A 17066-nucleotide genomic window follows, 5' to 3' on the forward strand; every position below is an offset into this window, starting at 1 on the left:
AACCAGCATGAGAAACAGAACAGAACCAAACCACTGGGCGTAATTACACGTCTGCCTCTTGAGTCAATGGTGCTTCGCCATATATACTCGTATGATGAGAGATTTAAGTGTATAGAAAATGTGAGTTTCTCCACACAGAAGTAAACTTTTCCTAAGCTATGCATATTTTCCTGAAAATTTCCTGATGGGCAGTCAGGACTGATCTTCTTGGCATCAATGCAGCCCATGACTCTTACAGTTATGGCTGTTGCATTATATGCAAAAAATCAGGCTTGGTTTGTTTTTATTTTTTTCAATATATAAAATAACCTGCTGATTTACATCCAGTGAGGACTGGGTTGATTTGCTATGAATCTGCATATCCAACGCTTTTGCACATATACCAAAAGTAGTTGTTTCATCGGCATCTATTTAAATGAGACTCCAGAGTGTTCTCCCACCCACCCTGGCCCTTAAAAAAATTTGCCACATTTTTTTATGGTCACTTTTGACAGTGGAAAGCTGTTAGGTTAGAAAAGCCCAACCCATTTTCACATGAATATACTCAAGGATTAATGTCTAGAGGTCATTTAGGAAAGCGACGAGCTGCCCCACCTTAAAAAACCAGCTGTACAATAGGCATCTTGAAGTATTACAAAAAAATTATGTAAGAAAAAATGAACAAGCCTAGTTCACGGTATATAAAGTTAAAGGAAATTGCTAAAACCAGACAGTAATAGCTATAAAAGGCACAACTTCCCTTTTCTGATATACACTTGTAAACTTTCTTCAGGTTACATGCATAAACCAAAATGCTACCTTAACTTTAAAAAAAAAATAAAATCCAAAACACTTTGCTAAAAACAAAAAAAGGAAAAAAAAAAAAGCCTAGAAAATTGTCTCCAGCCAACTGCAGAAATTAATTAGCAGAACGTTCGTTACACAGCCTCAGATCTTGTCACCGGTGGTTTTGATGCATCCATGGATGTTGCACAAGGGGAGAGACACAATTTCTGACACGTTAAGATTTCTTTTCCTTTCCTTTCTCCCCAATTCTTTACCCAACGTGAGGAATCCGCTGCTTCTATAGCCTAAATCTTGGCCCTCTGTAAACCACATGTAGTGCATAATTACAAAAGAAACACCGCTGCAAGGACAAAATTAACCAGTCTGGGAGGGGATTTTTTCCTTTACAAAAAAAAAAAAGCTATCATTTGACGTTTTCTTAAGGCAACCCTTTGTGTTAAGGCAGTCACTTCTGATGAAATAAGAGCTTCTTGATATTTCCATTTGAATATTTTGGTATCTGATTGCTGATGATTTCTGCCAACATCTCCGGGAACTCAATACTCATGGATTTATCCAAAAATGTCTGGAAGCAAAAGCTCAGAAGACTTTCAACCACCTACAAGTGATAAAGCAGAGGATTACTTTGGAATGAACATGCGTGGAAGAGCCATTAAGCTACATCCTTCCTTCCTCAGGGCTCCCCGGGTGCGGCGGCTGCTTCACCAGCCACCGGAAACCCTCACGATGCAGGGCAGCCGCTCAGAGTCACAGGGCTGGAAAAGCCCCTTAAGCTCATCGAGTCCAACCGTCCCTGTCCTGTGCTAAACCAGATCCCTGAGCACCTCATCTCCCCTCTGTTAAACACCCCCAGGGCTGGGGACTCAGCCCCCTCCCTGGGCAGCCTGTGCCACAGCCTCACAACTCTGCCAGGGAAGAGCTTTTCCCTGGTGCACTAATGAGAAAGGGAGGTCTGAAAGCTGCCCTCACCTCAAACACTGCTCCAGCTATGTAGTCCTACACACACCATTCACAGGAGACAGTCCAAATTCTGGAATGCCTAGCAAATTCAGACCCCAATACCCAAAGTAGTGCCCATGCATTACTGTAACACAATGCCAAGCAATCCCACAGATTCCTGAACAGCTTATCACCAAAACAGCCTTTCCAAAGTTCCTATTTTTGCTCCTGCTGCAAAACTGTTTAGGATTTCTGAGCTCCTCCACTTTAAAGCAACATCATTTTTAAAAACTAGAGAGACAGAAAGCGACATTAAGTGTAACATCGATCAGCCTCTGGTGCAGAAGGAGCCTGTGAGCATCACGCTCCCTCACATCACTCAGCCACATCCGCCCCACCTGGGATCCCCTTAAATAAAATCATCTTACAAAAGGATCAAGGAATTTGCTGCCATACCCCCAAACTCAGCTGGAATGCCCAGGGCACTCAGTTAGGAACTTACGTCATGCATAGAGTCCAGCAGTTTCGTCAGTTGATAAAATCGCTGCCAGTTCTGGCTCGAGTTCCCTTCTCTCTTCACTATGGCCTTTCCCAGCTCCTTAATGTACGTCATACGGATTTCTTCAAACAGAGATTGACTCTTCAGGCCTTCCTTAGGAACTGTAACATTGATAGGAACCTTTCAGACACCACATCTCTATGAACAGTATCATTATTTAAGTTCTCTTACATTCGTTACACAAAAACCACCAGGAGAAAAAGGACTTAATGAGATGGCAGCTGAGAGACAAGGCTGGAGAGCAGCAACTGAGAGATGGCTCGCTGAGCAAACGGGACTCCTGGCTAAGTAGAGATCATTATAAACCCCCCAAAGGTAACCTGACAACAAACCCAGGGCAGGGAACCAGACCATGGAGGCAACACCACGAAGCCCCAGACGTGCCCTGACAAGGAACCGTCAGGGCTGGAGCTCCCATGTTCTCCGCGTCCTGGGAAACGTGACATTGGAAGGATTCCACAGAAATTCTGCATGCTGAGGGCAGGGCGAGGGTCGGGTCACAGGATGGCTTGGCTCGGGATGGACCTTGAAAGATCATCCAGTCCCACCCCTCCTGATGTGGCTCAAATAACGCGGCCCGGCCAGGCAGTGACCGAGACCTGACAGCACAGGGACTGCCCAAGGCAGGCAGGGCTCGGGCCTCTGCAGGGCTCCTCGGGATGGGGACGGGACAGCAGCAGCGCCTGGACCCTCTGGACCCCAAAGTGGGACAAGTCGAGCATATGGACTCAGTGGTGCTCAACATAGCTGGGTAGCAGCCTTTGCTTCCCCTGGTGAAGTGAACGGGAAGAGCTGGAGACAGAGAGGAGAGCGAGCTGAGACAAAGCCCACAAGGCAAGAGAGGAGGATGGAGGCCATGAAAAACAACTCCCTCCCTTGAAAAATCCTCACTGCACTGTCAGCAGCAGTGACAAGTCAGAGGGAAGTGTCTTATCTGCCTTGTCTACACAGGAGATCACAACATGTCACCTCTCACTTCAGCAATTTAAATGGAAAGGTCTGTGAGCTAAGTCTGAGTGTGAGCTACGTGGGATCCTGCTTTACCCACCCCGGTGCTCTTGGAAAGCTTAGGAAACACAAGAAATGTGAATTAAAATTGTGAGGTTGTGGGTAAAAAGCTACAGCAGTTTCAGCTATTCCCTGTACTGTAGCACTCAGACAAAGTGTGTGCCCGGAGAGAGCCAGGGAAATGGGGAATGTCTGGCTGTACACCCAGCAGAGGCCTCAGGCTGGTTAAGGGCAGTGCTTGCCATGCTTCACTCATGAACTCTGCAAGTGTAATTTCCTCATTTCTGCCATGGAAACTCCTTTAAGGAAATTTCCAGTTCCTGCAAGGAAAGTTGGTGTGCACATCCAAAACCAGCCCAGGAATTTTCAGGAGAGATTTCTGAACCTGCTTTACATCTGCAGGGTCGGGGAGATGTCCCATCCCTACAAAGCCCACGGCAGCTGCAGCCATGGGCTGCAACCCATCACCCAGGGCTTCCAGCGCTGGATCCTCCTGCTTTCATCAGGGAAAAGCCCAAAGCTACCAATTTCCTGCTTGTTTCTAGGAATGATGCCTTATTCCCTGGCAATGTTAAAGATAAGCCCTCGAGCCCTCGAGCTAATGAACCATTTAAACTTCTAAAAATATTTACTGTTCATCACGTAGAGGTCCTGTGCTGAAGCACCTTTAATCTCATCGCTGCTCCTGCTGATACTTGTGATGCATCCTGCCATGCCTGTCTGTGCTAAGCCAACCCTGCCTGCCAGGCAGCAGCAGCAGCACAGGCCCCAGGATAACCCCGCCGCTGCCTCAGATGCAGCCCAGCCCTGTGGGACCATGGGATGGGTTTCTCCAGGGGTGAAAATACCACTGTAAGTTATTTACACCATGTCTCCTATGAATTTATTTCTGTATTTTCTAAGAGGCACTGTGCTTTGAACCTTTCATGCTGTACAAACAATGGAATCTTGCTGAGGTGTGACTGCTTTAAGCACAGCATATCCTATTGTCATCAAAGCCACCATCCAGCACACTACAGAGAACCTAAAATAGATTTTGACCATAAATCCAGCATATCCTTTCTGGATGCAGATGCAAAAAGCTGTATTTGCATTTAACAACTTTAAAATAACTTCCAGAAGAGTTTGGTAACTTGTTTTTGGGAAAACTGCTTCACTGGGTCAGCACTTCCTCCCTGGCAGTGGGAGGGGGGGATGGTTTGGGGGATTTTTTGGTTGTTTGGGGTTTAAGTCTTTCACAGGCATGAAATTACAGCTTTGCCCATTTCTTTGGGTCCTGAACTGCCCAGCCAGCCTGAGGGTTATTTTTGAAGAATTTTACATTGCGACTCTGAGTTTAAACTACCCCTGCACACACAGAGCAACGGCAAGTTCAACTCACATTGTTCACACAGGTATTTAACTATCCACCTACTTGTAGAGAGGAGAAGCAAGGTTTTCATGCAGAGATATTCCTCATAGGAGACTTGAAGCCGTGAGAGCTCTCGGGCAACCATAAGCATGTGTTTGCATTGTTCATACATGCACGGTAGGTTCATTCTCTGCCTGAGAAATAAAGAGCATAACATCAGTTAGAATCAGACCTACAAGTTCCAACTGAGGTCTACCCATGCATCTGGAGCAGTGAGGGCTGCAGGGGCTGATGATAACCTAGTACATGATCTACCCACAGCAAAACGATGCTTCTTCTCCGGTGAGGCCATCCAGGGCGATGCCTTGGTCACCACACACAAACACTGGCCCAGCACTGCAGCGGGAGGGGAGCACCACGTGCTAAATCCCAGCTTACAAAGGGAGCCCCTCTCCACCAAGGACCAGCCAGGAAGCTCTGCTACCCACTGCCAACACGACACAAACCTGACATAAACCCACGTCCAGTCACTGTGTGCCAAAGCTCTCCAAGTCTGGCAGTCCCAAAGTATTTAATAACTAACTTAATTATTAATCTTAATAATTAAGATGTCCTGGCCTACTACACTACAGGTGAGATTCCCAAATTCTTTCCATCCTTCTGAGAAGCCCACCTAAATCTAATTTGCTCACTGGCAATAGCATCAACTTCCTGTAACTTCTCAGTTCTCAAAGTGACTTTCCACTTCTCGAACCCTTTCACATTCTTAAGTGATGCCTAATCTTGCAATTAAATTTCATTACCTTGGTACTGTAATTATAAGGCTTCTAACCATAAATGGGAACACACGTCGACAACCAAAGGACAACCTTGGAAAGCACCTACCTGGAATGGGAATGACAAACTTTATGCCTTTATAAACTCTTTGTCTTTTATTTTTTCTATTTTAATGAAACCCTGCCTCAAGAAGGAACTCCTCATCCTATTTAGTGCCTCACCTGATGCACAAATCCTCTTTACAGGCGGTTTTATAGCTGGTTACTGTCAATACTGCAGGATTACAGTTTTGGGTGGGAAACGAACAAGATTAATTCTGAAGAGCAAGAGGAATTTATGCTTTTCTATGTAATCTTCTGTAGAGAAACACACCTTTCTCAAGGTGTAAAACCCTAAGAGTAGGGATGCAGAGGGGCTTTGAAAGACAGTCAAGTCTACCAGAACTGTATTAAAACCAGATCAAGCCCAAATTTAGGGCCTGTATTTCCAATGAGCACTCTTGGACACCTCCTGCCTTACACACAGATGGTACCTACACCTGGACACACACATGCACACACATGAACCCAGCAGCACTGGCACGATGTTGGAGTGGAACCACAGTGACTAGACAAAGCCCACATGGGGGAAGGTGTGTGAGGGAGGAGTACCTGGAAGATGTGAGGTGCAGGATGTTCCTCAGGACACTTGACACAAAGCCACTATTTGGCTGTTTGGCAAACTTTCTCCTCAACCCCCCCGCTCCCCCTCCCCAGGTTGTATCAAAGGGCAGCTCACATATTTCAAATTGAGTAATTCAAACACATTCTGTGACGTGGCTCAGCAGCTTTCCTCATGTAAAACCGCTCTTGCTTCTGGGCAGGAGGTTAAAATAAACATTATGAAATGGGTCAGCCTGTCATTTATTGCTGCCTCCTGCACATGCAATCACATCGCAGTTCTGAGCATGGATTTGAAGACACGCAGGGTTTTGGTGATACCATGGCCTCACAAATCCTGGTTCTCAAAACCAGAGAGCAATATACTAAGATATACTACTGAAACTAAGTATCACACTTAGCTAATTAAAAGAGATTACACAGAGCAACGACATCACACATGATTTCTTCTTGGCAGAAACTATCTACAGAACCGTACTGACTCTGTGGGGTCCTCAGGCAAAGCTCTGGAGGTAACCAGATCCAGGGTGATCCAGGGAAGCCCCAAGCTCTGGCACTCAGAACTGCGGCAGAGGCAGCGCCGAGGCCGGGGGAGCCCTGGGCAGCTCCCCAGTGACACGGGGCACATGGCAGCAGCTCAACGCCTTTGCAATTATTGCCCTTCATATAAATTGAGACTTTAACAGCTGACTAACAGCATTTCATCTCTTTTGAAGCGGTGATGCTTTAGTGACTGTACATCTAGTCCAAATCGAAGCGCCTTCCTGCTCTGTATGTAGTATTCCTCCACTTTGGTAAGCAGCTCCCATGGAGAAGAACACGCAGCTGGGCATTAGCTGTGGGTTTCAGCTCCAGGACAGCCCATGAACGCACATGGGATGTACACATGATGCTGTGTGGGATACATGTTGAGGGTAAAAGCCTGTGATGACTTTCAACACTGCTGTGAGACATTCAGTTCAGCTCAGTCTGCCAGAGAATCAAGTCACTAAACAAGATGCTGGTATTCTAAAAACCAGATGATATGGACTCCACAGAATTAGCTACAAAAGAATGTCTGGAAAAAACTCCAGGAATTAGAGAGCTGATAAGTCATTGCTTCCAAAGCTGCAACCACGTGCTACTGCCTTTCTGTTCGATGCCACCAACGCAGACGCTCTGTATGGCCTGTAACGGTAACAGGACAAACCAGACAAAGGAGTCGCCTTCACACCAGAGACAGCAAAGAGCTAAGATGAGGAGGGTGCAAAGCAGCTCCAGACCCTCAGGTTCAGGCCTTCCAAGTCTGAAGCCCAGCAGCAGCTGAGCAGCACGTGCTGCCCGATGAGCAGGGCTGTGCAATGCTGCTGCTGCTCACTGTCCCTTCCTGAGTGCCATGACACAGCAGAGCCTGGAGCTGATACAGTCCCAGTGCCAACTCCAACAAACGCTTGTTTCAGCTCTCAAACTGTGGCAACAGTTGTACAATCCTACACAGGCTTTTACAACCTCCATGTACTAAACAATGGTCTAAAGCCTGAGATTTACTAAGCTGCCAAACTCTTCAGCACCCTGAGTTGTGAGCACGCACCTATATAACACGTATACACCTACCTGCCAGCTCATACAGACATTCTTGTTTTGAAACATTAAATGACGAGCTTACTGAGCAGTCACACACTAATCCACTCCTACCCCAATAGGAAATACAGAAATGTAAACCTAAAACATTTTCCAGAGCCTTACAAGAACTCAAGAGTCCCTTTTTGCCCCTCCCTTGATGAAGGGCTAAGACTCCCCTCTCCCCCCACCACTAGTTAGCTCCTGGGAGAGAAAGAGGCTTTCATTTGAGACCTGGATCAACTGGAATAGCCAGCAGTTCAGGAAAATCCAAGGCAGGAAGAACCAAGTGACTTTTAACAAGAAATCCCTCCGGGGGAAGGGGGAGGCCCTGGCACAGGGTGCCTGGAGAAGCTGGGGATGCCCGTGGATCCTTGGCAGGGTTCAAGGCCAGGTTGGATGGGAATTTGGGAGTCCTGGGCTGGGTGGGTGTCCCTGCCCATGGTAGGAGGGCACTGGGGGGGCTGAGGGCCCTGCCCACCCACACCAGCCCGGGGTAATGGTGACTTATACTCCTGCAGAGGAGTTTGGTTTTGGTAGGTTAACAGGTTAAAGGCATAAGTGGGTAAAGTGAAACAAAGCTATGTCTGTGTCTGGTGAACCTTTCTGCATTCACCAAATGCTATGAGAAACAAGTTATTTTCATACAACAGCAGCTTTATACACCCCCAACCCTATCAGACACATTAACTTCAGGTATACAATCCCTGGCAATCACTACTCAAATGTATTGGATGATTTTCTCTCTTTCTTTCTAGAAACCTGTATAAAACCCAAAGAAAATTAAAATAGAATCAACTGCACTGATGTGTAACCACCCAACTAGCACAGCGGAAGGCACAGTATCCCCTGGTGTTATGGGTTATGATAACCTTAGCTCTCAGCAGGAGACACAAAGCATTACTGGCTTCTCTGCAAGCCCTTCTCAGGAACTTGTGTTCACTCCCCAGCACTTCACCTGCGTGACATTGCCACGAGCTACAGGTGACAGTGGTCTGAGACCAGCTCAGGTTTCTTGCTGTACTGAAGATACACAAGGACAGAAAGAAATAACGTGGCTGTAAGATGCTTCTCTGTTCCATTCCTTGCTTGACATCGTACCTCACAGCACCTGTGCTCCTCTCATGACCCTTCCAAGGGCCAGTGGTTCACAAGTAAAAATAAAGGAATTTTGGGGCTGAGAAGTAGGCTAAAGAGACTCTTAACAAATCCCACTAACTGGGATTTGAACACTCCTAATTCCAGAGACCCAGAGAGATGTTCATCACTTACAGCACAGCGGGACACAGACAATTCTGTTTGATGTGTAAACTCAAATTACACAACAGAACTGGAAACCCACCCGAGTATTTGCTGCTGTTCTTAAGGCTGGATGAGCCAGGCCTGTGCCAGGGGCTCCTGTGAGCCCTGCAAGCTTGAGGAGACGCAGACCCCCAGGCATCCCCAAGTGTACCACAGCACAGCTGAAGACCTGCCATTCTGTCCCAGTCCCTTGCCCAGGGAGTGCTGTGAAGCTGCAGGTAACAGATACGGAGCCAGAACGAATTCCCAGTTCCAAAAGAAAACTGTTCAGGTAAAGAACCGATCTGGAGAAACGGCCTTTGCAGAGCTCAAAACTTCCAAGTTTGAACAGCTTGCACCTCTTCACCCTCACACAGGAATCTGGAAGGACTGAGGAGGAAGCAGGGAACCTGAGGCAGGCAGCTCACTGCAGAAGCCACCGCGATGTGAGATTTCAGACCAGCCAAGTGCAGGCTCTGATCCTGCTCCACACACCACCCAGGCACATGCTGCCCTTGCTGGCAGCACACGTTACATTTATGAGGAAAACTCACTCTTTCCCTATTACTCCAGAGGATTCACTATAATGCTATTAAACATTCCAACTGGGTTTACAAGTATGAAATCACAGAGTTGTTTTGATTTCCTGAGGATGCCACTTTACCATCTATTTTGCAACAGCTAACGGGCCTTCACCTGCTGCAGACCTGTCCTTTGAATGATGCATGAAGCTGAGCAACATCTGACTGCTAAAATCCAAGTGCATTTCCTTCCCTGATGTCCACAATATCTCTCTTGCCCTACAGAACATTTCAGCACCAGCCAGGCTTCCCCAGGGCACTGCTGCTCTGCCTTTCCCTGAGGTACCACACTTGATGAGCTCTTGTAACTCATGCACTGGTTTTATGGATTATTCAGTATTTGTCCTGTTTAACTCAGGGGTGGCTGGATTTTATTGATGAATGGTACATAAAAAGTTACGAGCAGGGAGTTTTATGGGGAACCTCTAGCACACTGGTGAAGAAATTGCAGTTCTTTCAGTCTATATATTTTACTGAAAACAAATGTCATTTTGATAAACAATTTATGCACTGAGACTGTAACTAGAAGGAACAGGAAAAGGAATACTGAGTATAACAGGATTATCCTTGCAGGTTTGCATAAAAGTACTGACACGTACTTAGCTGTGAAGCTCTGTGTGTCTGACTCACTGATAAACAGCAGGAGACCCCTGACTTAAAGCAAATTAGAAGTTATTATGTATTATTAGTGACAGCATCAATTATTTAAATCCCACCACATGGAGAGTATTTTATTCCAGAGACATATTCTAAGAACTTTAAAAACACAAGCACACAGATGGGCACTCACTGATCATCTGCTCCTCACCCTTTTTTAAAACGTTGTTATTATAAAGAATTGATGACAGTTTATAAAAGCACAGACAAATATTTACATTGAAAAAACAAACGGAACAAACACACATGAAAAAGTAGTAGTCTGAAATGGAAATGGCTAATTATTATTTGTAAACTGAGAAGAGACTTGGGAGATCCAGCACTGAAGTGCAATAGAACAGATATATTAAACCTACAGTCTCAAACTATGCCAGAGGGATTAGTGCTGCCTCCCTTTTCAAGGCAGGAAAACAGATACATGAATAATATCTTGCCCCTTGCATCACACTTCTAATTACTGTCACTGAAATGGCAGTGCTGAAAATGTTCTGAGGCTGTATGTGTCAGAGGCCCTGCGTAACTGTACTCACTGGTTTTAGCCCCTACAAACGGACTATGCCATTTCCTGACAGAAGAATGCCAAATCCACAGCGACAGCAGCATATAAATTGCAATCTGCAGGGGGGGTTGCATGGCTCTGACCAGCAACCCCACAGGTTTACACCCAGAGGCCATTTCCAGCAGCTCCCCTGAAACACGGCCGCTGTGCCTTGGCAGGCTCCAGCAGCACTGCCAGCATCCCTCACTGCACGACTTGAGGACACCCCTCCACCTCCCTGAGGAAACTGCTGTGTAAAGACAGACCCAAGGGACACCACTGCTGAAATGCCCTCAAAGGAAGAGGCAGGAGAGCGTGAGGGTCCCTCAGGACCAACACCCCAACAGATCCCAGCAGGAAGGGATCTACCCCTGCAGACTGGGGGTAGAACGGCAAAACCCAACCCGACCTGCTACAGTGATTCAGTGAAATCAACAGCATCAACAGTCCCTCTGAAACAGCACACAGAAAGTAACAGAACTGCACAAAAGGTTTCTACCCACTGAACCTCAAAATTGAGCCTTCTACCCATCACCTCAGCAGTCCTGCACACCCTCTTTTGCCCCCCTACACCATGACATTTCTGCACAACATTGATCTGAAAAATACAGGGGAAATTACACACAGGGCAAGAGAAACAACATCCAAATGTTGCAGCAAATTCAACTTTTCTTGAAAACTGGTAACAAAGTTCAACAACAAAAAAAGTCAGGCAGGCAAGTGCTTCCATCTGTAACCTTGTCCTTTTAGCCAGAAATGAACGTTTAACTGACCAAGAACCTGGTGGAACTGGGAGGACCACACTATCGCTTTTATACAATAAATACACAGAACATTATGCAACCTGCCAAACGTTTCTCTCCATCCCAGATGTATTTTTAGCTTCAACTATGTTGGCTATGGTAAAATGAATGATTATAATGAATGGCACAGGAACAGTCACAATATGGTACATTTTAGTCCAAACACCTCCCACAAAAACTTCTCGATATAAATACACTAAATATCTAAAATACCTTTCTTTCATTTGACTTCTTTAAAGCTGCTAAGCAGTCTGCTAAAAGAAAAACAAGTTGCAAATGACAGACTGATTTGTGATCTCTGCAAGAATTTGCTACCCAGTGATTCACCTCTGTGCAAAGCCCAGAAATACTGTGTGGAGTCCAGTATCACCCTTCAGAACCCGGAGGGTGACTCACGGCTCACTTACTCGTTGATGATCAGATCTGGTGCAAAGCACAGGAGATTTCCATTCGATTGTTTGTACGATCTCCATCCTAAGGCAAAAGCCATTAGGAACATCCAGGAGTACTGCAGAAGGGTCATTTGGTCATCCAGATGTAGATTTCGGAAACCTGGAGAAATAAAAATTGAGGCATTGGTTGCAAAAAGAAAGCAAAAGCTCCTGTAAGTTGGAGAAGGGCCGGGGTTATCAGCAGTACAACTTCTGCATTATCAGATTCCCACTCTGCAAAGCGTATCTGATAAACATTTCTGTGACTGTGGTGGCTGTACCTGAAATGCCACCAAAATTTCTTGCCATGTTACGATGACCTGATTCAGTCAAACTTTTCAGATTAGATTTTTGGCAGGAAAAAAGAAGATATGAGATATTTCTTATGTGAAAGTTCTTCCTGAATGCAAAAAAACCCCTCACAACTTTAAAAGGGGTGCAAAATTTCACCACCATTTTCCATCTCCTGAAGCTCCTTTCACACACTCTGCACACCGTTGAGGAATCCTTCGCCGATGCGAAATTTGGGGTATGTGGAAATTAAGTGCTCATTACCACAGGGCTCAAATTACGTCTTCAGGAAGATATGACTACATATGAGACGTGAGAGGTTTGAATAGAAACCTCCAGTATAACTCAACCTGGGGCTGCTTTGAGTGTGCAACTGCCAACCAGACGAAACACGTATGACACAGAAAAACAGGCAGATGAGAGCCACAGCAAGAGTAGCTCTTGAACTTTGCTTTACACATTATATTTGCATATATACACACACAGAAAGTTCATAGAAATTCTCAGCACCCCACCTACAACAGCACATGCACAGCGAAAGCCCTGGGCTCTGAACCACACTGGTAGTTACCTTCTGGATGGACAGAGTACCAGATGGGTAATTCTTGATAGGTACTATCAGTATTAAAAGGGGACGTAAGATTAAAAACATCAGCATGTGTGTGCTTTATCTGGTCAGTTAGACTCCAGAAGACAATCACTGTATTTAATATAGACTCTAATTCATTGGGCTATCTTCCAAAAGTAACAGTATTTTCTACTTTCTGAGTGCACAGTCCTCCAGCCAATTCAACAATTGTACACCAGCCTTACAAAATAGGTACTGCCTTAGTTACTTCATCAATTGCTTCTAATCTTGCAAGAATATGTAGCATGAACAAAGCCAATTAAACAATGAGAAGGAAATGGGTAAAATCTGAAAACTGGACACTTAGTCTTAAAATGTAGGCAGCTTTTAATTTGCAACACTGGTTCCTATTACATCCTGCCTGCAATTAGCAAGGAAATATTGTGCCACAGTGAATCTTTAATAAAGCCTGAATCCAAGTTGATTTTATTGAATTTTATTAAGCATCTGACATCTAAAGAGCTCCTACCAGTGCTGCTTCCTGAAGATGTGCAAAGAGACAGCGTTCAGCAGATTAACACGTAACAGAACTTGGTCTGCCTAACAATTTCAAGAAAGCTGCTGCTGTGGAGACAGCTCTACCTACCATTTCCTACTTGTAAAATGCAAAGCGTTTCAAAGTTGTTTCAAACTTACTGGGTCAAATCTTGAAATCTTTTGCTCAACCCCCCCTCAGGAAAAAGTTATTTTGAAATCCCAACTAAAGGGTTTGGCAACCAATGCCGGCTTACTGTTAGCATGTCTGATGGGGCACCGCCAGCAGAAGAGCAAACAAATTAAACACTTGTGAACCTCCACCTTAGCAACCAAAAAAATAATAAATGAAGTATAAGAATAGTTCCTATTATTACAATTAAAGAGAAGATTGGCGTTTTCATCAAGAGCATATGTTCTGACCTGAAGGGTTTGTCTAATTAGGGAAACTGTTCAGAAGAGATTATGAACACAAGGCGTTTATAGAAGTGGGATCTAAATTTGTATTTGTGAATACCAGATGGTCTCCTGAAGACTTGTCCCAGAAGGAAGCGTGCGCATGCGGCCTGGTCCTAACGCAGACCTGCGCTAGCTCAGCCCAACGCCCCACTGCAGACAAGGCCTCGCTGACACACAAACCTCTCCATTCACATCTCTGCTGCACAGACACACTTCAGTTTAGCCTCTCCTGCCGTTAATTTAGTCCCTTGCCTCAAGAGAGGCACCACTAGGACTCAGGGATTTTGTTCTCATGGGTTCTTTCTGGCAGCCCTGGTAGGCCGTGTTATTCTGGGGCAGCGCAGGCCTCACAGGAGGGGGTTTGCAGTGCTTTGTGAAACAGGTACTGACAAGGAGCGAAAGGGAGCAAACCACGAGCCTTCACTCTGTCAGGAGTAAACAGACCTTACAGCACCAGCCTCTCCCAAAGACATACTATGGGATGTCAGGCCTTATGCCCAAGGCCGAGATTTCTTCTCTAAGGCCACCGCTAACTGTGTCTTGGGGTGGGAGGCAGAAGAGCCACAAACCTTCCCCATTCTCCAGCTGACATTCACTTTAATCATGCAGCTACAGTGCCTGAGAGGACAAGAACATCTTGACTTCTATACTGGAACCAGACGCTCAAATGCCTGTTTCCTGCTCAAAAAAACCCTCCTGACACACACAGTAGTATTAAAAAAAGAGCCATCCATGAATGCAGACCCAGACGAGCTGGTACAGCAGGACGAGGCTATAACAAGGCTATGAAAGTCAAGAGCACTTCATTGCTAAAAATGCCAGGAAATAAATATCCAAGAAATGGAACCAGAACTAATAAAAGTATTTGTCTGCATCGCTTTTAAAAACAAATCTCCATTTAAATATGAATTTTATCACTCCATGGCCAAAGGGTTCAAACAAAATGAGCTAATCTCTAGTTGCAGTAAATAAATGTCCACATCTGTATTGTTTCCTGCTTTTCCACTCCAGACATCATTTGAGACAGGAGTAAGCCTGGATATTACTAAAACTTCATCGGCAAAGGGTCTGAAGGACATCAAACATGGAGACAAGCTCTTGAGTGCAATAAAAAAGACTGTGCTTCACAGTGACTGAATCTGTGTATTACCTGGTATTGCCTTTGCCCACTTCACTGCAGCTACTACTTGCCGTCCTCCCAGCATGTTGAGCGTGGACAGGATGCGCCAGCTGGAGTCGGGCAGCGTGCTGTCGTAGCCCGAGTACAGCACCTCTGGCTCGATCACCTCCAGCAGGGAAACCAGGGTGGGGGTCAGCTGCGGCAGGGACGCCGGAACGATGCTCTTGTTTCCAGGCGTTTCAGAAGCATCCCGCGTTCCCGCTGCGCCGGCCTGCTGGATTCCTTTGATCTTCTTCTTTGTTTTTCGAGCTAGGAAAGTTTTGGTAAGTCACAGGTTAGGTAATGGAAAGTGACCACACAGCAATAAAAACTAACAGAGGAAATGCTGCTTTGGGTTTCCGGCGGTTACAGATCAGGCAGCCGAAACTTCTGAAGCGTTTTTACATCGATCTGTAAATAACTTCACATTAATTCTAATTAAACTTCCTGTGAACATTTTTTTAGCTTTTAATGAAAGTCACGTTTAAGTTAACGTGTTTCAAAATGTCGAATAAGGTCTGCACTGGTAACAAGGTTATCCTAAAATCTGAGATGCGATCCTACTGCACCCAATAGTTCAGTGACACTTCAACTGACAGCACGACACCTACACAGAAACACAGGCAGGACTGTGCACTTCCTAAGGTCCTTAAGACGTTCACTATAGAAACCACGCAGAAAAAAATTCTAGAAATGTATTTAATGGGTAAGAAGTTACTCAATCTCTCGAGCCAGGGAAAACATCTTTCTTCAAAATGCTGGGCAGGAGGAGATTTTTCTCTTGCCAGCTCTCTTGCATATAACTCATTGCTGCGTAATTAAACCATAAAACTCATTCGCCAAATAAATAAAACATCACACAGAGATGTTAACTGTAAACTACAAAAAGCTGGAGCAACAATTTTATTAGCATATTGTCAATAATGGAGTCTCCTACTTGGCTTTCAGCTCTCCTGGATGCGCTCCGCTGTGCTGGACACACTATTTAGCCCAGACCAAAATGAAACCCAGCTCCTTTCCTGTGTCTCAATTCATTAATTGATTTCTGCTCTGGAATTTCCAAGATAAATCAGTACCAGATAAAAGCATCACGTAATGTGGTTTCACAGTCAGAGTTTCTCCTGACCCTTTCAGAATCTCTCATCAACCCTCTCTAGCCTAACAAGGCCTCAACTCCCCATCCCGACCCCTTCTCCCACCGCCCGGGGCAGAGGCTGCAGAACCCACCTGCAGAACAGAGACATTCTCTGTCCCAGTTTGGTTTCCAAAGGCCCATACACTGGCCACATTTGCCCAGGCTGTTGTGGGAGAAGAGCAAGAGCTGCTCCTTCGTCTCACCTACACTTTGAAATGGCTGCTCCAAAAGACTTTCAACGCTCCAGCATTTTTTTTGGCCCATTATCCTTGTTCTCCAAAGCAAACAAACCGCTTTGACTTCAGTTTCCATGCCCGTGCCTTCGGCTTAACACAGACACCTGGCATGGAGTACTTCCAGCCCAGAAAGTCTGGGGGGATCACAACAAAAAGGAACAGATCTGATAAGACAAACGTATTATGCAGGAATTTTGATGAGGCCAAGCTCCAGGCCTGGCTGAGACTGTAGCTGTAACGCACAAACCAGAAGGCTGAGCGAATGCATCTCCTCTCAATTTATGTTCAGACATAAACAGCGGCAATGTGAAGCCAGCTCCTCAGGGGGAATCAGAGAGAAAAGCACCCGAGGGTCTGTGTGGAAAGCAAACACCCCTCCCCACCCCCTGCAGCCTGGCACCCCTGGGGTTGTACAGGCTGCCTGTTCCAGCGCACACGCTTCCTGCCCGACGGGCAGATGGGCTGCGTCCCAGGAGGGGAGGAAACGTTCCCAGCACCACACCAAGGACCAAACACTGCCAGGGACACACAGAGACCACACATCCCACTCCTAAAGTGGGATGGGTAGTGACAAACACGGCTGCAGTCACAGAGCAGGGCAATGAATGTTATCAGACAGGGGAGGAGATCCTTCAAAAACCTGAAATTCATTCAAAATTAAGAACACAGACCAGAAATGTAAATTGCCAATTATTTAACTATAAGACACACTATG

General features: G+C 45.7%; 1 protein-coding gene across 1 annotated transcript in view; it reads right to left on the reverse strand.

Annotated features, from left to right (window-relative positions):
- Positions 1–470: 470 nt before the first annotated feature.
- Positions 471–17066, reverse strand: part of NR3C1 (nuclear receptor subfamily 3 group C member 1) — a 61828-nt gene continuing 45232 nt past the window's right edge. The window contains exons 5-9 of the mRNA XM_084268650.1: positions 14972–15250; positions 11946–12090; positions 4707–4837; positions 2228–2385; positions 471–1384 (exon numbers count right to left, since the gene is read on the reverse strand). Of these exons, the coding sequence (XP_084124776.1) occupies positions 1232–1384; positions 2228–2385; positions 4707–4837; positions 11946–12090; positions 14972–15250 (866 nt within the window). The 3' untranslated portion in view covers positions 471–1231. The remainder of the gene's footprint in view (positions 1385–2227; positions 2386–4706; positions 4838–11945; positions 12091–14971; positions 15251–17066) is intronic.

The sequence above is a fragment of the Gallinula chloropus genome (assembly GCF_964237585.1).
Source record: "Gallinula chloropus genome assembly, chromosome: 10".
Taxonomy (NCBI): domain Eukaryota; kingdom Metazoa; phylum Chordata; class Aves; order Gruiformes; family Rallidae; genus Gallinula; species Gallinula chloropus.